The 27,853-nt window shown below is 42.8% G+C and overlaps 1 protein-coding gene across 3 annotated transcripts; it reads right to left on the reverse strand.

Moving 5' to 3' along the window:
• Nucleotides 1-249: 249 nt before the first annotated feature.
• FOXJ2 (forkhead box J2) lies at nucleotides 250-27,225 on the reverse strand. 3 transcript variants are annotated; one of them, XM_085573535.1, is made up of 11 exons: nucleotides 26,962-27,225; nucleotides 26,164-26,288; nucleotides 11,279-11,631; nucleotides 10,672-10,746; nucleotides 8,195-8,749; nucleotides 7,584-7,782; nucleotides 5,404-5,724; nucleotides 4,927-5,028; nucleotides 4,261-4,461; nucleotides 3,425-3,523; nucleotides 250-2,858 (listed from the first exon to the last, which is right to left on the reverse strand). In XM_085573535.1, exons 3-11 carry the CDS (start codon nucleotides 11,609-11,611, stop codon nucleotides 2,770-2,772), a joined length of 1,974 nt encoding a protein of 657 aa, XP_085429661.1. In that variant the 5' UTR covers nucleotides 11,612-11,631; nucleotides 26,164-26,288; nucleotides 26,962-27,225; the 3' UTR covers nucleotides 250-2,769. The 3 variants fall into 3 exon arrangements, with proteins under 3 accessions (XP_085429661.1, XP_021389571.1, XP_021389570.1); XM_021533896.4 differs by having other exon boundaries at nucleotides 7,584-7,779; nucleotides 8,195-8,335; nucleotides 8,681-8,749; nucleotides 26,164-27,225; XM_021533895.4 differs by having other exon boundaries at nucleotides 8,195-8,335; nucleotides 8,681-8,749; nucleotides 26,164-27,225.
• Between the last annotated feature and the right edge of the window lie 628 nt (nucleotides 27,226-27,853).

The raw sequence follows: 27,853 nt of genomic DNA on the forward strand, positions 1-27,853 counted from the left end.
CTAAGCATTGGTAGAGTTTTCACTCTGCCTTTCTGGTGAGCATGAATTGAAAGACTCAGATCTCACTGTCCTGAGAACAGCCACCTAGGAGAACCTTCAGCTCTTAAAATCCTAAAAAATCTCCATCTAAAGAACATCCAGGTGTGGGCTGTCCATTTAGCCACGTCCACACCTAAATTCTAAGGCGCGAACTAAGCCATCTTGACAGGCGCCGCTGAAAGAAAAGAATCAATACTGGCACCAAAACAGTTAAACCATAAACATTCACTTTTTCTTTTTATTAAGAAAGCATGCACAAAAATAAACTCGTGAGACCACGCCCCTCTCTCCCTGACCACTGACACAAAGCACTGGGGGCGGGCTGGAGGGGCCTGCAAGACCCCTCTGTGGGCCAGGCTGGCCCCCCTGCCCTGCCTGCAGGCCGGTGCACCCGCAGAGCTCCACACCCACCCACTGATGTCTTACCACACTAACAACACACATTGATTTCAGGGGCAGAGGAACGAGGCTAATTTGCACACTGACCGGCATGTATTTACATATGCAAATGAGGCACAACTTAATATGCAAATGAGGCAAATATGCAAATGAGGAGCACTTGGATACGCAGAAGGAGCCATCTTGGTTTGTTTTTCTTCCGGTGGTGTTTTCAGACTTCCACAGGGCCAGCTCTCAGTAATGTCCATTGCAAAACACTAACTGGCACCTGCCATAAGTTGTCTCTCATTGTTGTCTCCGGTGCCACTTTCCACAGAAACCTATCACGCATGCTTCCAAAGCTGTATCATTCCCATCCTGAGGCAGCAGAGATAGCAGCTGACTCCATGTTGAAGCTGTCTGGGATTCCTCATTTCTCTTGGAAATGCTCAATGACGAACACCCCCCCAAAACACACACTTAAAACAAAAAAAAAAACCAAAAACAAAACCAAACAAAAAAAAATTTTTAAAAAGGGAAAAAAAAAGAAAAAAAGTGCTGTTCTCCCCTTCCAATGCAATGAGACTCTGTCCGCTTCCCTGACAACAATCCAATTTCCAATTGGTTTATCCCTACAGCAAATTTAAAAAGCAGTGCTAGTTCTCCACCTTCCTGCAGTCAGAATACACGTTATTACTTTACTCCTGTGCTCCAGGTCTGTCAAGCAGCCATGATAGTCTATTTCCACATTTGTTCCCCTCACTGGTAAATAGGGAATAAGGGCTGGGGGGAGGCTTTACAAAATATTAAGAAGAAACAAGAGGTTTGACAGAACGGAGCCCTGTGAGAAATGAAGGGGAACACAGGACACAACTCTGGGGAGGAAGCATCTCAATGCTCACTCCCGTTCCTGCACCTCTTCCACCTCCCTGATTTGCACGTGCTGACAAAGCTCATCCTTCAGGATTTACACTAGGTTACATCATTTCCCCAGCTGAACTGCAAGGGGTCTGAGACACCCTCCTCCTTTTCATACTACACTCTCCGGCTGGTCGGTTCAAAACTCTGCCCTGCTTCACCCTCTCTCCCCTAATGCCCCTCTTACAAAAACTACTTCCAAGGGCCTCTCGTTCCCTGACCAGAAGGTTCAGCCCTTGACCAGCAGCCCCCCAGTTCAGCCCCACTCTGCACAGCAGCTTCATCTGCCCACCACGAGCCCATTCATCAAGTGGGAACCGCTGATTGAGGATGTGCACCTAACAAAGCCAGACTCCTGTTGCTGGCACTCTCAACCATGGGCAAGGACAGCCCCCAAAGAAATGTGAGGGGTGGAGCACCAAATAACAATTGGACAAATACTGATGGGAGAAAACTTTCAAATTTGCATATAAAAGGGAGAGCCTCACTACATATTTTGAAAAAGGGCTTGAAGGGGTGTGGGGTGAAATGAAAAGCTCTGGGGAACAGAATTTGCTGAATCACACTTGACACCCCTGACTGCATTTTACCTAATGGGTATGTAGGCTTCACCTAGAGACTGCAAAAGGCAGTGTAGGAAATGGGTCAGGATTCCCTCGGAATCTCCCAGTCTTCACAGATGGCACTACATTCTGAAACCATACTTCTCTGCTGAAATACCATCTCTGCTACGTTCTCCTTTCTCCAAACTCAGGTCTGCCCGCCCAGCTCAGCTCAGCTCTCCCTACCTCAGGGATTACCATCTCTTTGTACTTGGGAACACCACTTCTTTTTTTGCCGTTCCTGCTGGTGCAACAAAGTTCACAGAGCTAAGATCACCCCTCCAGTGTCCCTTCAGCCCCCTGACCTTTACAACATTTACGAAACAACATAACTACAGGCTCCCAGGGTCCACTAGGCTCTCTCACTCCAGTAGCCAATACGACAGATTCACCGGCCACCTTGAAGGGAAAGAGGGATTGTTAAACGCAAAATAACGGAGGCAGAGAAAGATGCACTCGAGGATTCAGCCTTCCAAGGTCTTTTCATGGCACCAAGGACCCATCTTCCCGCCCTCCACAGGGCACTGCACAACACGAAAGAGCCGATCCGATGCGTCTGAGGCCACCGGAGGAGGGGGAGGGCTGTGCTCAATTATTGGTAGTAATAATAATAATAACAATAATAATAATAAACAAAAGAAGAAAAGATAAAACAGGACGCAAGGAAGGATTATCTTCGGCAGCATCTTGCGGTGGCTTCTCTGGCGGAGATAGAGAATATATATCTATATACAGGGAGGCTGGGGAGGGTGGTGCCTGACACCATTGACCCCATGTCCCCCTCCCCCTCCCACGTCCTTCATAAAGGACGGGCTATCAAGTCTGTAACTCGCTAGGTGATTAAGTCCCAGTCGAAATCATCGGGGATTTCCTCATTGGCACCTGGAGGAGGCCCTGGAGGTCGAGGGACCAGATGATGAGCTGAGCCAAAAACAAGAAAAAACAAGAAAAAGGAAAGAGAAGAGTTAGATTCTAAAAATACATGCTTTTTCACAGCGGGCCCTTGGGCAAAATAAATCAAATTTGGGCCTTCTCCTTTCCAACAGTCTAACAAGCAAGAACACTACTGACATTAATCTCTGTCAGCATCTACCAATGTCTGGGAATGTTTGACTGTGAAATTCCCCACAATAGCTTCTACAGAAGTTTCAGCCTCCTTTACTTACCTCATAGCTGACTGCTGATAGAGCACAAATGACTTCATCAACAGAAGCTTCTCACGTACAGCTGTCTTCAAACAACTTAACTGAGGGTGAGGCTAAGCTAGAAGACTGTTTATGTGAAGTGAAAGAAATCAGGCCTTTGAAATCCTAAACGTTCCCAGAGTATCCTAGAGTATTTAGAGCCCTAAATGGAGGATCCCTTGCAGCCCATGCTCCCTCTCTACCCACAGTGCTCCATTTGATTACTAAGTGCTTTGGGAGAAATGCACAAAGGGGTTGGAAATCAGTTCTTTAATGTTCATTAATATGCCTTAATGCCCTTACCTGGGCGATTATATCCCGGAGAGTCCTGGGTAGAAATCTGGTACATAGGAGATGGCCCGGAGAAGAGATGGGGAGGCTGGGGCTGACCATAGGAGTTCACTGAGAAAGGAAATGAATTAAGAAAAAAAAAAAAAAAACAACAGTTCAGGTCAGCAGTCTTGGCCCTGACTGGACAGCAGCTCAGGCACAGAGCAACTCACTCAGACCCACAGGATACTGAGGAGATGTTCAGCTGTTGAGTCCTAACTCCAAGCTATGGCTTGGTCAGGGATCTTGTTCTTGAAACCAGCAGGAGTTTCTCTATTATTGTAAGAGAAGAAAATTTTCATCCAGAAACACCACAAGCTGGCTCAATATCATCCATTTAGTTCAGTACTAGATGACACACACCATTACAGTTCTATCAAGACCACCATATCCCCTCCTCAGAATGCAACCCCTACTCCTTGTGCAGTATTTCTCCAGCAAGGGTGCAGGAGCTTTCTTCTTTACTGTTCCTGCCATCTGGAATAGCAAACTCTATACCTTGCCATTCCTCTGTTGGTCACCTAAAAGATACCACCCTCTTCTCCTCTTCCAGGTTTGCCCTTCAAATATATTCCTGCCTGGAGGTTGCATGTCAATAGTATGCATCACGTAACAGCAGTCTGTCCAGAGCACAGGTATAGGACATCCCAGTTCTTTAAAGCCAGAGAAGGCTGAGTTGCTATAAACGGCTCTGACAATCTAGCTCTTGGTTGCTCAGTGCTGCATTGCCTGCTAAGGCTGCAAGTAATTTTGGATACTCACAGAACTGGGCCTTCATTTGCATGTCACTTTAGTCTCCTCCTAATTACCTTGGTTCATGGATTGCTCCTGTTTGCCACTGTTCAGGGCACAAGAATCAGAGATTCGAGGGGGCTGCTGTGGACCAACCAGATGAGGGAGCTGACCAGTCTGGGTAAGGAAGTGATTAAGGGAGTCACAGAGGTTGGCAATATGGTGTTGATCCAGCGTCCAGTTCTTCCGCTCAGCCTGGCGCAAACTCTCCATGAGCTCTGCAGGGGACAGGAGAGAGTGTCAAAGACAGTAGTCACACTGTGATCTTACCAGCAAAGAATTTCTGACCCTAAATCCTACCTCCTCCTCACAAACCAAACTTTATCATTTCAAATCTGGCACCAGATTCCTGAACAGCTCCACATCTAATCACATCATCTGTCACACTGACTCAGGTAGGGCAAAGAAGAGTTGAAAGGAAAAAGCTCAGTCAGCTTTCCGACATACTTTTATGACTTAATTCTCCCTGCCCCATGTCCTGCAGTGCTCATTCAAGTGCTTCAGGATCTTTAACGGAACCCATAAAGTAGGACACCTCTTTTCAAAAATGAGGTGAATCACTGAGAAATCCAGACACTTGCCACAGTTACATTGAAAAAAAGATCCCTGCACAGCACTTGTGTGTTCTAGGCTACAGCCCTAGTCATTGAGGCACTAGCTTTAGCCACTAGGCCAACACTGACCTGAGAATTGGGAGTGCTCAATACTAGACCAGTTCAGCCGGTTTACCATCTTGAAGCTTTCCTTCAGGGAATCAATGTTGGAGCACCAATCAGGGGGAAACGCTGGAATGAAACAGGGACAAGATTAATACAGTATAGATCACCCTTTCTCTCCACCTCTTAATTTAAAAAGATTGGCCCCTCTTTACCAAAGAGCCTGATGCTACAGCAGCTAGAATTCCTTTCTCCCTTGGAAAACCACAGGCGGTATCTCCTTTTTCACTAAGGCCCTGACTTTATGCTGCATCCCAAACTCCACCCTCCATTCTCCAGGTAAGAAAGCAATTTCCTTCTCAGATTTCAACCATATCTGGCTTTCCCCCATTTTCAACACACAAGTAGGCACTACTTAGGGAAAGCTCACTTGTGGGATTTCTGTCTGGGGACTCCTCACTGCTCCGTTTCCTCCATTTGTGCTTTCCATGACCCCTGACTCACCAAAGCCAGCATTGTTGATTGAAGCCTGTGACTGCTGCTGCTGCTGGTGTGGCTGCTGCTGTGGGTGGGAGTGTGGGTGATGTTGTTGATGCTGGTGGTAACCTCCATGCTGCATCGGGGGCGGGTGCATGGACATCACTGGTGGAGGGCCATAACCTTCACCACCCTGCTGCTTTCCTCCTTGGGATGGGCAACCCTCTGGGGTTGGAGTGTGGAGTGGGGGAGCAGTACCCACTGAGGAGGGGCCTTGCTGCTGCTGCTGCTGGTACATGTAGTAATTGTGGTTGGAGGGCTGCATGTCACCAAGGAGTGAAGAGAAACCTGCCGAGTAAATGAAAGAGGAGGGAGCTTTAAGAGAGCCTGGATCAGACCTATGCTTACATTATCCAGCTCTAATTTCACACTGCTCATCCCAATATTTATGAAGCTTTAGGAGTGCCCTCTACAGGCTGCCTGCAATCATCATCTGTACAGTTATGCCCTTGCTGAGCTCTAGACACAAAAGGCTCTACAATAAAGCCCCAGAAAGATTTTAGTACAGCATTAGGCACTTAAGTTCCTCCCTGAAATTTTTCCTAGACTTACCAAAATAACCCAACCTCTCCTGAAATGTCAAGCACATGCTGGTTTCCTATAAATGACCATTAAGCATACTTAAACAGTAGAACATTTAGAAAATCGGTAACTTAATGCATCTGACTTGCTTGTTTCCAAAGAGTCCCTTCAAGTTCCCTTCTTACAAGCAGCTTGGTCAGGAATCTTCACAATTTTTTCTCACACTGATCATAAAAGACTCTGCTTTTGTACAGAGCACACTGCACACACCAGGGCTCCTTTATTACTTTCATTCCTCCTGACTCACTGGGTGTGCCATTTCTATCCTCCTGTATTTCAGGCAACCCCTACATGTGAGAGCATCAGGTATTTTCCATCCTTCCTGAACACCAGCAGCTCAGCATATCTCTTACATCTGCTTCCCCTGTTCAATCTCTCCTTACACTGGGGAACCTCTGTGGAAAACCACAGTCAGGGGCACTGCATGCCATTAACCTGAGCAACTCACTTCTTCCTTTGAATACCCTTACTTGACCATCTGCAAGCAAGCCTCATGTTTTTACTAGATTCAACATCAACCCTTTGAGTATTCTACTATTGTCCTGAGGCAAAAGGATGAATACTGCCATCCTGACTCAAAAGTTGCCGACAAAACTTTTTCAAAAACTGCAAGTTTTCCTACACTGCCATGCAGCCTACAACTTGGAGGGGAAAAAACTAAAGATGTTAAGTTTGTAAAATCAGAGAAACACACCAAGTCAAGGTTCTTCTCTACATTTTTATAGCTTGCTCATACTACCACACCTCACACAACAGGCTCCTACTAGGAGTGCCAGCATGATGAAAGCAGTGAAAGTAGACACATTTTTATTTCACTGAATCTTCAAGTTCAGGAGGCACTTTCTGGAGCGGCAAACTTTGCCTGCACTGTGTAATGGCTGACAGCCATTTTCACGCAGGTGAAAAGCTCATGTAACAACATATTCCTTTTTACACCAGATTAATATTTAGAAGACTGTTTAAAGGCAGAAAGAGCTTTAAGTTACTCTGAAGTATTTTCCACTGACATCTCATCCCTGAAGTGATTCTGCCCTCTTCTGGCTGCTTATTCACTCCCAGAAATGCAAGATATGAATGGAGTCGGAGGCCCTCTCTTCTCTGCTCTCAATCCACAAAGCTCAATTCTCCAAGGCCTTTTACAATCCTACTTTTAACATCTGATGTGAGCAATGATGATTTTCCACTCTCCTTTTGAGAAAGTCCAGATGCAACAATCCCCTCCCTCTTACAGTTTCTAGCCTGGCAGACTGTGAATGTTTCTCTGACATGCTTTTTTTCACGACTTCATTTTTCTCAGCTTCTGCCATTTTAGTATTTGCATTTGTATCAACACAAGGCATTTTTAAATCATTGTGCTTTTTTATTCTGAGAGAACTAGGGGGAGCAATGCATAAAAGAACGTGCAGATTTCTTATCAGCTCCCAGCAGAAGTAATTACAGCATGCCAAAGAAGGAAAGTCTGTTTGCACAGGCTCCTAAACGAGGAAAGATCTGGGAGATGCCAAATGGACAAGACTGTGTGGGCAGATACCTGCCCACCCCACATGACGCATGTAGTTACTCACCGTGCTGAGAGGAAGATGATTTCTCCAGCATGGATTTGTAGAGGTTTCGGAAGGACCAGCTAAGATCCTGGAAGTTGATCTCGGAGTAGGAGAACTTGAAGTCATGGTTGGCACTGTATAGCGGAGGTGGCACATCGGCCCCTTCACGGCCCTGCCCCCCTGCTACAGTAGAGGCAACATCCACAGGCCCTGCACCCTGCTAAGGGAGGCAGAAATAAGGCCTTTAGCCTGTACTAGGATTTGCAGCTTGAGACAGAGATCAGACTAGATGGACACAGAACTGATATCCCGTATCAGTTAGCTCATCTTCCAGCAAATCTTCCCAAATACCATTTTTCTTGAGGAACACCAACCAACCACAGCACAATGGCTCTAGCCTTTTCTTCAGCCATTACAGCGATGCCTTTATCCTTATCCCCATCCAACCCTTTGCTAAAAATCACTTCCTCCTTATTTTTTATCTCTGCAATTTCAGCTCCTTCCCTTCTTTTTATTTTTGCCTCCGTATCACAATTTTCACAATTGCCTCTCCTCACCACTTCGCTTTTCCATTCATGCACTCCTCCCACTCTCCTTTTCCTCCCACTTCTCTCCCTTTCCCTGCGGCTCACCTGACTGTAGTTAGCAATGGGGGTAGTGCTCTGGATTGACATCTGAGGGGTAGCCTCAGGTGGCAAAGAGGCTTCTGTGCTGACTGGAACAGCCCCTCGGGGGCTTTTACTTGCCTCTTGCTCTGGGGAGTCTTGTGGTATCTGTGGATGGGGAAGAAAGAGAAAAGGAAAGGAGCAGAAATCAAAAACAGATGGAGAAGTGAAACTGCAGATGGGAAGCCAGCTCCCCCGCTGTAGAAGTTCATGGCTTAAAAAAGAGGAGGACTGGGCCTTAGTCACTGAAAAGTCAGGATAAAGGACTTCAAACAAGATTAACTTTGCTACTGAATAGCAGCAACAACAGGCAACCAACAGGACATACACACTAGTTCGTTCAGTCCTGGCCTTTGTCTGCCCATCTATACACCCCGGCCCCAAAACATTATCATGGTCTGGTGCTGGAAGGGAATTCCCAGCTCCATGCTGTGTGTAAAGAAAAACACTCACGTCATCATCTGGAGGATGCCGCCTCTTACGAGATATATCTGGACATGTATCTATTGTCCAATAAGAGCCCTGGAAAAAAGACCCATTGGTGAATGAATGATGAAATCACAGAGCTTCCTGAAACAGGGGGCTGCTGACTCAAGGAATGCAGCACCAACTAAACATTAGGACCACAAGGACTATCCTCTAGAACCGCAGACAAACAAGACTCGGGTGTTGCCAAGAGATTCCTTTCTTGCACTGGGTTGCATTGAACTATGAGGAACAATGCTACTGGTGGAAGGCAGAATCCTCTACTTTCTATCACTCTTGAGACAGGACACAAAAGGATGGTTTAATCCAAGCTAAGTTAACTCTTTTGGGCCTGCACATGCCTTTCAATGGCTTCCTCACGACTTGAATTTATGATTAACTCATGAGAACCAACTCAGTGTTGGTATTTGGCAGAGACAGCCAGAAGGATTGCTCTTTTTTCACGATTGTGAGACTCCACTTCAAGCATCCACAGAGGGCCCATGATGGCTAAGAAATAAACCATGGTCAAGAACTAAAACAAATGATGTACAGAGAAGTCTGTTTAGCTTGGATAAGAAAAAGCTAAGGGGATCAAACCACTGTCTTCAACTGTGTAAACATATTATAAAAGACAACAGAATCAAATTCTTCTCAAAAATGTACAGCACAGGAAGAGGCAAGTAATACAAGTTACAGCAAGGGAAAGTACAGTTAGATATAAACAAAACTTTCTTCAAAATGATGGTGTTGCAACACTAGAACAAGTGCCCAGTTTTGCTAACTCTATCCCTGGAGATACTCAAAATTTGACAAATCTCATCAGCCTAATGTGATTGTTCCTCTCTGGGAGAGGATAGGGGAACATGTCAATCCCTAGACCTCCCTTTCAACATAAAACAGTGTATAATTACATGTGTTGTCTTCTGAGTAAGTATAAAAAGAACTCTGAAGTGGATTTAGCTTGTTTTAAACTCCCATCTAGATCTGAATGAGCAGCAAGCACAGATTTCCATTATAAACCCAGTCCAACATGCCGATGAACACCTGCAAACATATACTCTTAAGTCAGTTAGGATTTCCTGGAATAAGCCACAAAATAAATGGCATTTTTGAGCTGTGATCCTCAAAGATCTTCTATTTCCATTTATAGATGCCAACTGAGCACCACACAGTCCTTTAAATATAACCTGAAATAAAGGCCTGAGCAAATGGTCCTTTCTTGTAACTTTAGGATGAGGGGGGTGAGACAATCCTTGTGTCTCAATATGTAGCTTCTTGCCCCTACCATCTCCTCCTGCTTGTTTGGTTGTGGGTTTTTTTCAGACAATAATATCTGCATGCCAAGATGCCAAGTCTTGGTTTTGCTAGCAATTCCCCTTTACAATCTATGTGTACTATCAGAGCTTTACCAGTCTTTAATTAGCCAACATATTCCTAAATTCTTGAGTTTTACTTATAAATAATTTCTACAAATTTAAACAAAGTGATGATGACATATTTTCCCAACACCAAATACTTTGCAATCTATATAGGTAGCAATTCTGCTCTCATTTCTATGGATCTTGCCTCCATGAAATCCATTATGTCACATCACAGTCCTACTGTTCATCAGCAGCCACTATGCTCTCTCATAACAGAAGGTTGGACTATATCCACATTTTACACACAAAGATAAAGAAGAAAAAGAAACAAAACTAATGAAGTGCATTCAATCACACTTTTGACTTCTGCCAGTACCTTTAAAGTCAACTAAGGATCACCAATAAGAAAAGTAATTTGTAAAACCCTTACAGTTCCTTTACAGGTCCCTTTAAGTAAATGCTTCTGTAGCCAAAGGACTGCAGTAAATCTTACTACTGCTTCCATTTTTGCCTACACTTTAGGTTTCAAATTCCAACCATGAGTTAGAAAGGGCAACCCCAGCTTACTTCCTTGCAGTTTTAAATTGCTTGCCCAGGAGCATGCAGATTTCTTACCTTCCCAGGATCATCTCTTGGTCGAGGCACCTTTCGAAAACATTTATTCAGAGAGAGGTTATGACGAATAGAATTCTGATGAGAGAGTAAGAGATACAGGTAAGTGCTACAACAAAAACATAACAGTCTTCTAGGAATGCACTGGAGCAGAGAAAATAGGATGGCACATACTTAAAAGCCAAAGCTCACTACATATTGCTGGAATGGGGCAGAACAGAAGCTGTGGAAAGGGATGGATTAAGATGGTAATATGGGGCTAAACCACCTCTACACCTACAGAAGGTGCAATTAAAATAGCATTAGTGAGATGCAGAGGATGGTAGTGATGTGTTTTGTGGGGTTATTTTTTGGTTGTGGTTTTTTTGTTGTTGTTTTTCTTCTTGGTTAGTGGTGGTAGGTTTTGTGCACGCTCCTTCTTAGTGGACCACCACATATGTTCAACAAAATTCTCAGAGAAAACGGGACTGCTGGCTCTACATTTTCTCCAGTTGGTCAACTTAGTTTTACATCAGTCTTATTTTAATCAGTGAGGCTATTTTGCACAGAATTAAGAAAGTAAGCCTTATAATTAGGTAAAAAAGGGTACTTCAGTGATGCAAGCCCTCACCTTCCAACCGATACCAGCATTTTTGTAGTAGGGAAAGTTGTCGCAGATCCAACGGTAGATCTCACTAAGTGTCATCTTCTTGGCAGGTGATGAGTTGATGGCATATGTGATCAAAGTGGCATAGCTGTAACGTGGCTTCCCATCTTGGTGCACTGCTGCCTCATCCTTACTCAGTGTGGCATTGGGATCTGTTGGTGAGCCTGGGGGACACTTTCGGGCAGAGCCTGGAGGTCCTGCTTGTGAGGAACCCCCTAGTTTTTCAATAGTAGCCCTTAAAGTAAGCTGTGGGAGCCAGTCTATGGAAGTGAGGCTGCTTTCCAGGTCAGACGCCATGGTGCTGAAAGCAGGAATATCTGTGAGGAGAAAGGAGAGGAAAGCAAACCCTTGAGACACAAACAAGGTGAAGCCTAAGAACAGAAACATCCATTTACATTCTTCTTCTGCTATCACAAATACCTGTGTGGAGATCATCCTACTTCATGTATCTTATTCACAGCTAGCCAGAACCATTCCAAAAGGCCTATGACTGTGCCTCAGGGAGGACCATCCCTACAGAGACCAGCTGGGACAGTGCTTTTCCACACTGACGGTAACATTGCTAGCACAGTCTTACCCAGGGCACTGTTCCCAGGTAAAAAGCCAAGATCTGTTTAAAGGAAGTGGAGTCCTTTCTGCACGTGTATCACATTCACTCCTTTACTACATAATCCATATAACCTTGGTACTCTTCACCAAGATTACGTGTAATCCAGTAGGTTTACAGTGTCAGGTAAGAGGAAAATCATAGCTAAAAGGGAACACTCATTCATGCCATACACAAACCACAATTTAATTAGATCATATGCAAAGTCAAGACTATCTTAATTTGAGGGGAAATTAACTTCTCTCTGAGGCCTAGCCTCTCTTTTTGCATTAGGTGACATTATAATGAATCTTATTCCTTAGAGCTAGGATTACATATCTCATTTTAAAACACCAAGATCATGCATAATACTATATATAGATAATTACATCTACCATGTCAAGTTGGAACAGACTATATTAAGCTCATAATAGTTAAAGCTTTGCCTGCCATAACCAGTTTTTCCTAAAAAAAAAAAAAAAAATATATATATATATATATATATATATATATATATATATATATATATGTATATATTTAAATCCTGCTTAATTCACAATATAGCAGGCAAGTATCTTCTCCAATTCTGAGATACAGAAAAAACTTACTTGTCTGAAATCACACAAGTTTGCTGCAGGAAGAGACTCAGAATCTTTTCTCTCATAAACGTTATATAGTTCCCCTCAGAAAAACAAAGCACACATGGCTAACAGCTGTATACAGGGATTTCTACATAACAATTACTTTATAAGAAGAAAACATTTCGCAGCATGAACTTGTATGAACTTACACACTTAGCACACTAAGTTTTCCATAGTCTGTTGCAGTAGATAAGGCAGTAGGAAGTTCATCATTCCTACTCACAACTGCCTGCATTGCTATACTGGGAACAATCCCTTGAAGTCTGGACTGAGGTAGCTAATTTTCCAAGGCCACGACTTGCACTGCTCTTTGCATAAAGAGAAGAATCATGTCTTGAAGGCATGCAAGTTCTACACCTTTCATTTCAGGAATTAGTCTTTCCAGAAGATTAAATGGTACTGTCTTTGAGCATGCTGGAGCATACAGAAGGAAACACACAAACACACTTAAGTATGTATAGCAAATGAAACACTTGCATACATATAAGAGAGAAGAGACTGACACGAACACACTTTGCTTAGGAAAGATTCGTCAGCAGACACCTCCCACTGAGTGCATCACTCAGATGAGTGGATCAGATGAGACAGGGAGACACCCATCTGCATGAATACCAATTAGATCCTCGGTCTAAAAATAGGCATTTGACAATAACACAGTGTGGATGCACAGATCCAGAGACAGATGCACCCAGCATTTTGACACTGAAGCTACTCGTTCTTCCCCCACACCCATATGCATTATACCTTTCACTTCTGCACTCCAGTGCTCTCACAGCGCTAAAGCAAATGAAGTCCATACTCCAACGCATTCATATGCACTAAACCTTTCATTTCCATGCATGTGCTCACCACACCTCTTAGGGCTCAAACACCTACACAATACCCCAACAAAATCCATCCCTCAGCCCCCACAGGCAATGGCTTCACAGCCCTGGCCTCAGGAAACACGTCCTAATTGCACAGCTAACATTGTCACTCACACTCTTAGGCACCCAGACTGAGAAGTACAATTGCAGCACCACAGCGTCTATGGCAAGTGGAAACATTTTTATGTCTGTGGAGGAAAGGAAAAGCCCATCAGCTCCAACTTACCTATCTATTCATCTGCCACACTATCACTTGAGGACAGGCATTGCTACCCACTGCACAGCTAACTAATTGATCCAAGCTGCAAAAGACTGCCCATTAATTCCAGCCCCCTCAAGTTGTGCTTCACTGAATAACTCGTTTTGACTGATTTAATCTTGTATCAAATATTTGAAATTTACACTAATTTTTAAAAATAGCAGGACTCTTCTTTTGTGAATAATACAAGGGAAAAGCAACAATATATTTTTATGCACTTGGGATGGACAGACCAATCAAAACACAGCTACATTTACAAAATAACTTCACAGGAAAAGCCCTCATTAAAAGGAGTATCCCATTTGGAAGAAAACAAATATGAACTAAATGTTAAGTTGAATGCTTCATTTTGTGTATCTCATAAAAATTTTTGTCTCATAAATTTTCATTTCTATGGTGCAAGCAGAAAAAAAAATTACTACTTCTTGCTGCTTCTTGTTAAACCACTATGAAAGATCAGTTGCACTAATAATACAACTCCAAAGTAAAATAAACACACATTTCTCTGTTCCACCCTCTCCCTCCTTTTTGCTTTTTTAAGACAAGCACAGAAATAAAAAAAAATAGGTTATAAAAGCCTACAGCAGGTTAAGATACCAATCTGAAACACCAGAAATTTAAGAAACAGAAGAAAGCACTGCTTTTTTCATAGATCTTCAGACTTGCCCAGGTTCTGTTAGTAGAATATCTGAGATGATTGGCTATGCAGTAAAATGTAAGGTTGATATGCAACATCCTCATTATCAAATACACAAGCTTTTGTGCATTTGTATAAAATACACTTGTCAGGGAGACAAGCAAAATTAGAATTGGGTCAGATTACACCCACACTGAGAAATTTAATATTTTCATTTCTTGGCTTATAAAAATCTTTGACAAGAAAACAAAATCCAAAAATCTTTTTAAAAAAATCAACCACCAAAACAAACCCTGTGTCTATCACCCAGTACTGAAACAGTCACTTTTCAGTAAAACACAGCAGCTTTTTAAGACCATACACACGAGACAGTAATTTAGGACAGAAAGCGAAGAGTCAGACCAAATAGCAATCACATAGGAAATTTCAAAGCAGTGGAATAAGACCTTTTTTTCCCCAAGTTTGCACTTTATCATGTTACTGGATTTGCTGGCAATATGGGATCTGTAATAATCAGGCACAGTCAAACATTAAGTAAGGTGGCAATTCCAGAACACTTTCAGGGCAACAATAATTCAGTGTAATTGGCTACTAAATTATTTAAAAGAATACTTGCTACGCAGTAAATATTGCTGGTAATTTATGTTGCATTTCTCATTCACCTGACCCAAGTGTTTGATGCATCAGCTTTACACTACTAAATGGCATGATAAAACAGGACTGCAGCCAAACCAGAGCAGCTGATAATTCTTCCAACTTTCCTTTCCTAGCTTATTGCCTGGCAAATCTTTTGAACTCTTCTCTCATGATCCCACTCAAACAAAGAAAAAAACAGTAATAACTAATAAACACACTGAACTGAAATCAAGGGTGCTTTAAAAATCCTACCACATTGGCAAGTCAGAATTTATTTTCAAGAACTAAAAAGAAAGACAAAGAGCAGAATTCATATTCTCCCACTTTACAAGGCAAATGCTATCTGTTTATGTATTTGGCTGAATTTAAAAAGCAAGGGTAGGGTAGCCAAGGTCATAACCACCATCAACAGCTGGAAGGTGACTGCAGAGTCTTCATTTCTCAAGCACTAAACAGTTACAGTACAATCCCAAGTCAGACAGGTCAGAGAGATGCAAAAAGTCCAGCCAAGCACTGATCCTGAACTACAGTTAAACAAAAGAAAAGAATCTGTCAAATTCATTAAAAAATGTATTAAAGACAATCCCTGCATTGAATACCTCTTAATAACCACTAATTCGATTGGGACTAGACCTACAGCTTTCCAGGAAAACTACTGCCTTACTTTGAATCTTTGCAACCAGCAAATGGAAGCTCCTGCTGCAAATGCAAGCCAGGCTTCTGTCGATGGGACAGTAAGGGCCACCCCTTAGCAGCACTGAAGAAATCTGTACTTTGCTACTTTGCAAATCCTCACTCTGAGCCAGTCACACCTTATCCAGGATCACTGCTACCTGCCTATCAGGACAGAAAAACACATGAAATGTGGGAAACGACAACTAAGGGCCACACTGAGCACACAGTTAATAAACATTTATAGTCTGAAGCACTCTCTAAGGCAGGATTCAAAGGCTGGTCAGGCAGAATCAGTTAGGACTGAAGGAGGAAGCCATACAATGAATGGCACTATGTGGCACACTGCCTACAGAAGATGCCTATTCTAGAATAAGTCTCTACATTTACATTTTTCAGTGTTTACTTTCACTGTTGCTTTATTTGCTAGTATTCTGATCCAACAAAAGACTATGACAAAAAGATTTAAAGGAGACTCAAGTTTCTCAGCATAAACTTTGAGAAAAAATTGCGGAACAGACTACCAAGCAATGACAGACATTGCTGTAGACCACCTATGAATAGATGACCACTTGTATTTAGATGTCTGAAACAGTGATCTAACTAACAATATTTAATATACTCAGAGATCCCACTATTCTCTAGGGTATTTAGCAGATTAAAAAACTGGCAAAAAAGGACTATTTGTCTACAACCTTTCTGAAGTAATGTCACATTGTGAGGAGTAAAAGTAAAACATGCATGAAAAAAATGAAGAGCCTCTGGTGAAAAAAAGGCAGTTCTGACATACTCATGTAAATTACACACTCAAAAAACCCTGTGTCCTCATCCAATATGAAAAGGAGAAAATAATCCATTTTGCTTAGTCTAGAATGAAGAGAAATTTGCCATTTTAAGATATGTGCTTTCCCTCATACAGAAGGTGGTGTGAACTAAGACGGCAAGAATAAAACACTTAAAAATCTGATCTTCTCTAAGCAAACATTCTCACAGAAATACTTGTTTCATGTAAGAAATAAGAAAAGATGATACTGATTATCTGCCCAGACTGAAATTGCTATCCATCACTTTGGTAACTACTTGTGAGAAGCCTTCAGGAAATGTTTATATTTCTGGAATCAAATAAAGGAAGAGAGGCTGGTGGGTATTGCTCATAAAACGAAACTTAACCTGGAAGGAATGAGAGGTGTCATGTTACTGACAAAAGAAAGGCACTGCAGTTTGACAGCACCCTTCTGTCTGCAGTGCCATACAAAAGGAGGAAAAACCATCCCTGAGGGCAAGGAGGTAAGAGAAATTCTCATTCCCTTTTTGGGGAGCCATAGAACAAGCCAAAAAATATCTTCCCAATTAACTACAGGCTTGCAGATGTGGCAACAGGAGGCACATGGCTCTCACTAGTCGTGAGCCACAGAGGGAAAAGGGATAGAACCAAAGGAAGCTGCTGTCACCTAAGAGCACACGGCATTGCCGGAGCATGAACTGTCACCGCGTGCACCTGTCCATGCGCCAGGCTCTGGCTGCACAGCCCTGCCCAAAACTACTGCATGTGCAAGGCAGCACGGCTCTGAATGCTCACAGCTACTTCATGGAACACAGGCAGTACTGTGACTATGGTATCCTGCATGGAAAATTTACTCCAAGTCACATAAAACACTCAGATGGTGCTGAAAATTACCAGTTAGAGGAAGATGAAAACTTTTAGGCCATGTATAGCTTAATATAAATTTCTGGACTAATTGTTTTGTTATAATTCAACTGTTATCAAGATATGATTTTCCTTTAATAAATAGAAATCTCAATAAAATTAGGTTCATATTAAGTCTCAAAGAAAAAGAAAAATAAACCAAATTTGTTTCCACTGTCATTACAGATTAGATAAATGTCATGATAGCACATTTATCATAGGACCTTTCAATTCCCTCCATTTCGTGAAAGGTGCACAAGCAGGCTACATATTTGTATTTTGAAATTAGTAAATGAACAGCACTGACTGTGCAGGCATTTTTGGTACTAATGAAGCATGAAGTCTTGTGAGAACCATGAAGTCACCCAAACCCTCGTGTTGGAAGTGCATCAGGATTCAATTCCAAAGGCAATTATGCCCTAGCTTTGTTTGAAACTGACAAATGGTATAGTTTACAAAACCTGACCTGCTTATTTAAACTTATCAACAGATGGCATTATAGCCAAATCTGAAATATGCTCATGTCAAGGGAGGCAGTATCTTTATGGGCATAACAGGCTAGGATTGAGCATAGCTAGGGCTTTGCCAGATTTTAATAAGACCAACTAATCAAATGTTTTTGTTGTCTGCTATATAAACATACAGGAAAAAAAAGCATTGATAAATACTACACATACATTGCAGACACTCCTAAGACAGTCTGAAAACATGTGTTCAAAGTTAGGACCAGTTTGTTTATTTATGATGCTGTGTAAGGTAAAGTGGGAAATGTGTAACACCTGTCAAAAGAAACAGTAAATTATACTGAGAATACTGGTATACATAAAATACTTTTGAGCTGGAAATTATTTCCTTTGTAATAAGACTACTAGAAAAGATTTATTCTAATAATAAGCCAAATGTCCCATGACAACCCTCCCAATAACAGGTTTGAAGTAAAAAGTAAACCAAGCACTTTGAAGAAGTGCAATGAAAATACATCAGCACAGCAGAAGTGTCTCTGCAGCATCCCTCCACCCTCAGTACCACTAAGCAATATTTCACCACTGGAAGTAGCTGTAATTCCAAGCATATGCCAAGGCAGGAGAGAAATCTTTGACATTTGCTTTAAGAATATTAACAGAACAATTACTCTTACACTAAGAAAGGTATAGGGAACTGGTTTCAGAATAACTCAAATTTATGAGCATATATCTGAAATGAAATTTTCCCTTGGAAAGAGGGAAGTCTGTGGTAGAGAAACAGTAGGTAAGAGCAGGTATTTCCCCCTGTGAGAGCCCGCCCTATGAGAGCCCCCAAGCTGAAAGATTTCACCTGCCTATCAGAATCACATGCAGTAATAAACCTGAAGCAGAAGATATGTAAACACTGATTTAATACCCAGTTTCTGAAATTTGAGACAACATCAGAAGTAGATCAGCATGCAGACTATCTTGCTCAGATCTGCACAGCATTGCAAAGACATATACAGAAACACAGGTTAAAAGAATGTAACATGCTTATAAATGAAAACTGTATTCTTACATTAAAGGACGTGTCTTTCAGTGAAAAATTACTGTTAGCCTTGCATTTTAATGATAGCAATAGTGAAAAGCTTCTATGGTAGGGAAAGGAACATCAGCCACATACAGGGAAATCTGACTGCAAGTGGTCAGAACTTTTTCACCAAAGGCTGAACCACTGAAAACAGATTAGTCAATATGAACTCTGCAAAAGTTGCTGAAACAAACCACAACCCACTCGTGGAAATGGGTATCAAGCAGTAGCAAGAACTCTGTACTAAATTCATAGGAAAAAAGGAAATCAGTATCAAGCGCAGATTAGTTGAATACCACATGCCCAAAATGTACATAGAGCACATGCTCCCAGGTTGAGATTACCAAAGCACTGCAGAGAAGCCTGTTAAAGACAAGTTTGAGAGTAAAGCACAGCTGAAATTGGAAAATGATCAGAAGAATCAAATAATACTGTGTGAGGCTCATAAATTAAGTCTCAACCACTGTTTTAACGTAATTCCTTTTCATTATTCTGTAAGCTGTTATTCTCAAACTGACAGAACTCCCTTCCAGTAGACTAAACATCTGACAATCCCTGCCTGGCTCACAACTCTAAAAGATTTGTACCATGCTTGAAATTCAAGAGGATTCAGAACCAAACTATCACAGAACACACACCAATTAATGCTTTCTTTTTGCTTAAAACACTAGTACTGCTGCATGGCATCCTACACACAAAATGCTCCATTTTGTGTATCATCCTGAAACTAAATCTTCTGTTCCTCTCCTTACAGACACTGAAAGAAGTCCCTTTCATCCACACACATGCTTGCCACAGTTGTTACCTTGCAGCTACAAGTAAATATTATTCTGCTCTAACCTTGAACATTCCAGTCTTCAAGATATTCTGTCTTTGCTTGTAACAACCTTTATTTCTTTTGCAATCATATTTCTCCACAAAAGCCAGGGAGAGTGGGGTACATACATTTGAATATCAGTTCAACCTTTGAATAATTTTCAAAAATAGAAATAATGGCTATTTCCATATTTGAAAACAGCTAATTGCAAATATGCAATTAACAGTGGGACTCAATGATCTTAGAGGCCTTTTCCAATCTTACTGACTCTAGGGTTCTATGAAATAAGTACTTTCCAGTATGTCTGGCCTCTATTGGCTGGCAATGTTCCTGTGTGTATCAAGGTATGAGTCAGCTGAGGAAGAATGCAAAGAGATATTCATGCAAAAAATGGAAAAGTACAATGTCATGCTTGGTGGCTGGCAGAGGAAAGGACAATGCAGTAAGGGACAGCGACAGGGAAGAAACAGAAATGGGAAGGCCCCTTAGAGTGAGCACAACAAGCTGGAACCTTATGTGGTGGATGATAGCCAAAGCACAGGCTTGTCAAGGAGGAGATGGCAACGTGTTGAGAAAACATGCCAGGAGGACAGCTTCAGCAACCATGCTGCTAACAAGATGAGAAGGTAACACGGTTGTCAGAGGCCAGCAAGAACAGCTCACAGTCACAGAGATGGTAAATGAAGAAGGAAGCATTAAGAGTTACCCAAAGATTTAAAGAAGCAGCAAAAGACTCAGGCCATGAACAGGAAGATGAGTCCTACACTGTGTGCTCAGAACAAGAACATGTTATAGGCCCAACTGTGGAAGCTTGCAGCAGAGGAAAGCAGGAAACAAAGGCAAATCTCAAAGGAGCTTTCTCAAGCTCCATATTGGCCTCAGGGGTCTTAAACTTGCAGCAATTAATTTAAAAAATACGTTAAGGTGGTATGCAAAGTTGCATCATTTAATTTTCCTGGCATGAAGGAGGTAAAGAAAAGCAAAGAGAGGATACTAGAAGTAGGTCATTGTGTCTAAGTTATGAAAAAAAAATGGAGGGAGGTAAACAGCTTAGTGCAGAGGCTACTAAGCCTCTGAATGAATGACTAGAATAGTTAGGAGGGAAACCAGGAAAATACTGTCACAAAAGTCAAGGGAGGACAAGATTTCAAGACTGGGCATGATCAAGTGTCAAAAACAGCAGGGAAGCCAAGAAGGATGAAGATGGAATAGAGACCCCGCGACTTGGCCAAGAAAAGGTCATTAGAGATCCTAGGAGAAGCTTCAAGGGAGTGAGAATAACTATACTGAAGTCAACTTATAAAACAGTTCTAGATTGCACACAGAAAAGACTCTTTTATACAGAATCTTTCCATTTTGGAGTGACTGGCCCTTCAATGAAACAAAAACGCACTGGGGCTTTTACTGTTTCCTAATGCCAAAAAAAGGGCATATAGAGGTTTTAAGTTCAATACACACTGTAATTAAGGCAATCAGCAGCAAGAGCAGGCAGCCATTATAAAGTGGTTTTCATCTTTATACTTTGGAATCCTTATAAAGGATCAATAACCTATTCCAGGATAAATGGGAAGCCATTCATGGAGAAGCATGCAGCCCAAGGTCAGCCAGCAAAGGAATAGCAGAACCTTGCAGAGAACATTGCTCTCCCAAAACCCAGACCAGTTCTCTAGATTCAAACCTTGTCTGCTTTGTGCAGGTAGAGATAAAAAGAATTTCAGATATAACTATTTTAGCAGCTTGTTTATTTTTCTCTCCAAGTTCCTGACGGGGAGGGAGAATTCGTCTTGGTTTTACTTAACAACAGTTTTTTTAGGGGAAACTGAGAATTCAGGAACTTTGCTCCTTTAATTTGTGACCACAAAGTGTTCAGATTCTTTCCCAATTATTCAGATTTGAACTTTTAACAGTAATTACATATTTCTGCTATATCAGCCGCAGTCTTTATAGAGCAGAGAGCATAAACAAAATTTGAATTGCTAATGGTAAAAAACAAAAAAGCAAGTATTTTTTTCCTCGAGGTATAAAAGCTCTCACTCATCATCTCACCCTGTCCCTCATTACTCAGTCTCTCTTATACATAAAAAAGGCCAAAAAAAGAACACACATTCCCTTAGTTCTTTATTTCACATCAAATAAACTGACCAGCTCAGAAAGATGAGGAATGATGTACTGGGCCTTGCACAAAATGCTCAGCCCAGTTCTGAAAACCAAGATCCTCAACTGCTAGAGGGAACCAGAGAATGCAATGGAAGGGGTTTTTATTCTAACTAACTACAATATAGCTATTCCTGAGGAAGGGGAGGGGCCAGAAGAGAAGGGAGGGTGGGAGAATGAAAATTAGTTGGACTATGGAGACCAAATGCCATTCCTCAGCCAAGCAGAACTGGATATTTTCAGTGATTAAAAAGAGAAGTTTCTTGAGATAACCTCAGACAAAACATCCTACATGTCCACAGACATATAATCTAACAAAAGGCAACCAGGAGCAAGTCAAAACGCAGGTGTGGAAGTAAGACCAGAGCCTGTGAGATGCAGAAGACTCCTGCCAGTGAAGAATCCTAGTGAGGAGATGAGGGATGCTTGCTTGATGAAGAAAAAAGCAGCATTTTAGGCTTCTAGGACAATAATACAGAATGCCAAAGGGACCACAAGAGAAAAGAGATACAAAGAGCAGGAACAATTAAGAGGAGGAGTGGGTGTAGGAGGAAATGCGAGTCAAGAAGCAGTCAGGCTGGAAATGTGCTGGACCTTAAAGGTGCAGGAGTGGAACATGAGTGCCACATGATGCTATGGAGCCCAGAGATTCAGAAAAGGTCAGGCATTACCAAAGTCTCTGCTGTCTACCTTTAAATCTGTGCTGGGAAGTATCAGGTTCATAATAAGTAGACTGGGCAGGTCAGAGACAGATGGATAAAATAACAATCTAGTCGAAATCTTGGCAAAGCACCACAGGATATAGCATTAAATTGGTCTTAAAGTTGGCTGTGAGATCTCCAAATTTTTAAACATTCACGGTATTTTGCATTTGCACTTCAAACTTAAGATGAAAATTTGCAATTAATTAATTGCGAAAACATACTGCTGCATGCTTGCTCTCTCTCAGTAATACACACACACAGACGGCCTTTAAAAAGTGAAAAACGTGAGTTCAGGCCAGAAATATGTTATAGATTTTGATGTTCATCATATATCCCGTAGAAAGAAGAAGAAACAAAACCAGCAAAACAGTTAGCAAGTAGCAATACTGCCTCCTACAAAGACAGTAAGTATTTGGAGGTTGAACTCATCAAGTGGATTTCTTGCTAAAAAAAAAGTGCACAACTGCCAACAAAATAGCAAATTAAAGGCTTTTCTGTAGGCTTCACAGTTAACATAACTGGAGAGTTCAAACATGCTAGTTATCACATTAGGCTGCCCATCAATCTAGGGACTACTTGTCTTCTCTAAAATGCCTCCCAGACCAAAACCAGTATCCTTTAAAGTTTCAGTTCTGATGCATCACTCAGAAACAGATTCTGCAAATGGAGTACTATAAAAACATAGAAGGTTCTGCATGAAAATGGTTACTATTCTACCCAAGGCTGGGAGAAGCAAATGGAAAAATTAGTCCAGAATAATTTTTCATCTTTTGGTTGCTAATGACCGAGATCCAATTCCTGTCTGACAGCTGTGTAAAATGAGATAATCAGCTCAGTCCTGCTCTTGAGGGACAGCTGTCCATATCACAGTTGCCATTAACCACACCTCCTTTCTGACATTTGAAGTAAAGGGCCAAAGATCCAAACTGGGATGCAGACTGAATCTCCCAGTACATGAAGGTCATTTGAAGTTTAGGGAAAGAGATAGTAACCTGTAACCTGTACCTCTGTGATAAGAATAAACTTCTTCAGAGATACCAACATTCAGCTGTATTTTTAGAGGGGGGGAAAAAACCTCAGCAGAAAAGCCCAAACCAGAAGGACTACAATAGTCACATCTCTCTCTCGGACTGAAAACTTGTATCTCAACTCCTCAAACTGCTTCATTCTTTTATTCCAACTTTTGGGACTCCTTATTGTAACCTAGAAACTTGCCTACAAAACCACATTTCAAGATAAAACCCAAGAAATTATAGAACACAGACTTAAACAGTATTATAACCTCATGATCTTTCAGTAACATAATCCTTTTCCCATGACTCTTTAGACCATCTCATTTCATTTTGCTTAAGGGCTTGACCTAAGAAATGCCACACTGTCAGTTCTCAGAGGGGAGCTGAGTGCCCATAGGACAGGATCAGACTGCTTCAACTTAAAAAGTCAACTTTTGGAAGCATGAATGTCCAAATTTTAATTTACAAACCCATATGCACACAACTGTCTTTTTCCTCAAATGTAGAAGACTTCATTGCTTCTGTTGAAGCCAACTCTACGTTCCTAGGCATCTATAAGAATTAGGCTAGTTACGTAGGTACATTCATATGGTTTTTAAAGTCTAATTTTAGGTGGTCAGGTTTAACATTCTTAATGTAAACTCTTATAGACATAACACTTGCATTTAAACGTGTCTATAAAGTACCCTGCACTTTCATGAAGATAAATAATACCCTCCCTTTTTCTTGCATAGATACTTTTGTATAAAATAAATGGTGCAGAGCAGCTGCAGTATTCCATCTCAGAGGAAGCTGCATTTTCACCTGTGATAAACATTTGATGTGAATACCATGATCACTTTGAAGAGCTGTGCTCACGAAAAATTATTCCCTAAAATTTATGAGTATGTCCAAGCTTTTGTATAGCTGTGTTTTATATTATGAGATCTTTCAAGCAGGGATTGTCTTAATTTGGTGTCCAAATCAGTACTGAATGCCTTGTCAGCAATTAACAAATAAATAACAATTAGTCTATAGCACACCACTTGCTTTTATGTGTGTACTGAACATTTAAAGCTCAGGCAGCAAATACAGAATCTTTATCACTAATGGAAGGGAAAAAAAAAAAAAAAAACATTTCATATGCATAAAGGTAAGTGTTGTGGAAGAGCAGAATTTTGTTAAGGCTGGTTGTATATATCCTGTAAAGTGTCCTGGCATCCATCAGAGGCAAAAGCACTTGAAAAATGTCAAGTCATGACTGTGAAGAAGGGGGCAGCATGAGGTAAATTAGCCTCATAAGCATAAAAAGTCAGTTTAGCCCCTTGAATGTACAAAGGCCAAAATGCCTCAGTTATCTCTTCCCTTGTGCTAGATAACACAGCTCTACTCAAAACAGGCTGATTGCATAACTATAGGGCAACAGGTAGGAGGGTATCTAACAGTACCCCCAGAACATAATGTATGCTTGGTGGTTCAGCCTTCCTTTAGAGCCACCTTCTGAAGCCATGAATAACTGAGAAAATTCTCTGCCAAAATGGGGAATCACTTTGGGATCTTTTGTCTGATCTTGCAAGCACATTACACTAAGGAGTATCTTCTTCAGGGACTCCCTGTTTAACCACTGCTCTCCAAAAGGGCTCCCTGTCCTGGCCCTCTGATCTTGGATTTTCTCACTACTATCTCAGTAAAACCAGTAATACCTCAGGTGAAATAGCCAAGATTCTTCTGCTACTGGAATCTGCTTTGGCTTTATTTGAGACGGAGTCTCCCTCAGACTTGATTTCTCAGGAAATCACTACGGTGGTGTCAGAATACTCATTTGTGGCTGGGAATTAACTGCCTCATTTACAAAAAGCAGCAGCTTGGTTCACAAAGCACCAGCACTAGGATTCACATTCCGAGCCCCAGAACACAGCATAAAACACAGATGAAGACTGGTGGCAACCAAATGGCTCGTTTTGGCTTTCAGAGCAGATTCCACCAGCATTGCCACAGCCTTCATTGCCAGGCCCCTGAGCACCACAGGACCCACTCTCAAGGGCACTCTTTCCAGAATTCATCCCACAGTCTCTTAGGTACATTAGGACACGCATCTCAGAGCATTTTCATGGCAATCTGGAGATTCAGACCCCAAGCACAGCAAGGTCTGCACTGCACAACAATTTTATTCCCACAGTTACAAGCACAGTAGGACCCACATGGAGAACTGACACTCCACCCCATGGGTGCATCCTTTGACACTGGCTCTTGTCTCCTCAAAGCTTTTTTTGGCCACTATTATCATTCTCAGTGACGCCTAAAAGACAGAAATTAATTCACACCAGTGATGATTAAGGCTGAGTCTAGGAAGAATAAACCAGGGAAAGAAAGTAGAAGGGAAAGGGCAGAGAGGCTTCTTACAATCAAATAGGGCTAAAGTCTCCCATAAGCTATATAGTGAGGGAAATAATCAGGTCAATCCCATTTAGCTCCATAAAGGAGCTAAATGAATGAGACGAGAAAGACACACAGAAAAAGAACGTGGGGAGAGGTCCAAAACCAGAAAGAGCTAAAAGATTAAAAGCATGCAGATACAGTGAGAGAAGAGACACAGAAAACAAGGACAGTTCGTGAGAGAAGACAGCTAGGAATAGAGAGGTGATATAATGTGGTCACTCACTCTGTCTGGAAGATTTTCTGGAGGGAGGTGGATTATCTTCAGTGCTGGTTGTTGGGGTGCTGCCCTTCACACTCCTTCTCTGAGACCCATACTCAGACGGTTGCTGTCAGCTATTCCAAGGGCTTCTTCAAAAAATATTTTGAGGGCGAAAGGATTGTGGATGAAATCAGGATCTTGAGTATTAAAACAATCTGCTTGGGATTGTCAGTCCCCTAAAACAGCTGGTTTTATCCTGGGATGGAGATCCTCTCTCCCTTTTGGCAGCTAACTACTGAAGGGGTGTTCCCCGGGAAACAGCGTTTTTACTGATGGTCAGATTATTTCAGAAATCAGTTTCCCCACTGCCTAGCTAGAAATCTCTTTTCTCTAGGTACACCTTGCCCATAAAGGAGAAAAAAAAAATCTCTTTCTCTAAAACAATTCTTGCTATCTCTGTGGATATTATCAGTGAAATCTGCCTTTTCCTCTCCCTGTAACTAGGAGGTGTGTCTTCTCGCCTTGCACAGGGTATTTGAAGAAAACCCTCTTGGGATTAGGGGATGAGGGATCTTCCTTGGGATGAAGGAGGATAAAATCAGTATTGGAAATTACCTTTACCTCCAGTTAACAGCAACTGGAAAATGAATCTCTAGCTAAATCTCTCTCTGCTTTCTCTCCCTTGTTTTGCTCTATCACCTGCTGAGCAGATGTAAATAATTAAAATTTTAGGTAAGTATCTGGAGCTCCTGCTTATTTCTGTCTTGGGAATTGCCTCTCCTGGGCATACAGGATTTCCTCTGTAAAGACACCCACTACTACCTGGTCTGGGGAAGGGCTGTCTGCTCTGCTTGAGAGAAGACTTTCCTCAGAGGCAGGAGGGAGTCGGCAGTAAAGGTTATTGTCACAATCCTCAGGAACTGGGGTCTGAGGACACCTCTCCCCGTAACAAGTATCGAGCGAGCTCCAGAAGGCTCTGCTCCACAAGAGCGAGCAGACCTGCTTCTGGATAGTTACTAGGGCTGGGTGCCGGGGCCTCCGCACACGCCTGGCTGGTTAGTGGGGAAGGGGGCAAGTGTTAGGCTCCCTCACCAGCTGCGGGAAGGGGCCTGGCGGGGGGGGCGCCGGGGTGTCCCCGACCGGGCGCGGGGCTGCCTAACGGGGCTGCGGACGGGGCGGGGGGCGGCGGGCAGGGTCTCTCCCCCACCCCGGCAGGCTACGGGGGTGTCCCCCCACCCCGGCCGCTGTCCCTGGCTTCCCCCCAGGCCCCAGCTCCTCCTGCCCGGGCTCGGCTACCCCGGGAGGCCGCGGCGGCTCACGGGCCTGCGCGGCGCCTCCGCCGCCTTCCGCCGGGCCGCGGCTTCGTCGCCGGGGCGCTCCCCGGGCTCCGGTGCGGGGGGCCCGGCCCGGGCGGCGCTGACTCTCTCCAGGCCCCGCCGCTCCCGCGGCTGCTGCTCCGGGCTGCGGCTCCACTGCAGGCCCCGGCTCCTCCCCGGCCGCCGCTCCGCCTCCCCCGGCTCCCCCCGGCCGCGGCCGCCCCCGCCTCCCCGGGTTAAGGAGGCGCCGGGCCGGGGGAGCAGCCGCTGCCTGCCCGCTCCGCCAGGCAGAGGGGCGGAGCTGCCCGCCCGCCGGGACCGGCTGGGGCTCGGTTCACCGCCGAGCTGGCCGTGGGGCCCCGGCCGCTGCCAGCAGCCGCCTTTCGCCGCTCTGAACG

Source organism: Lonchura striata, chromosome 1 (genome assembly GCF_050655825.1).
Source record: "Lonchura striata isolate lonStrDom1 chromosome 1, ASM5065582v1, whole genome shotgun sequence".
Taxonomy (NCBI): Eukaryota; Metazoa; Chordata; class Aves; order Passeriformes; family Estrildidae; genus Lonchura; species Lonchura striata.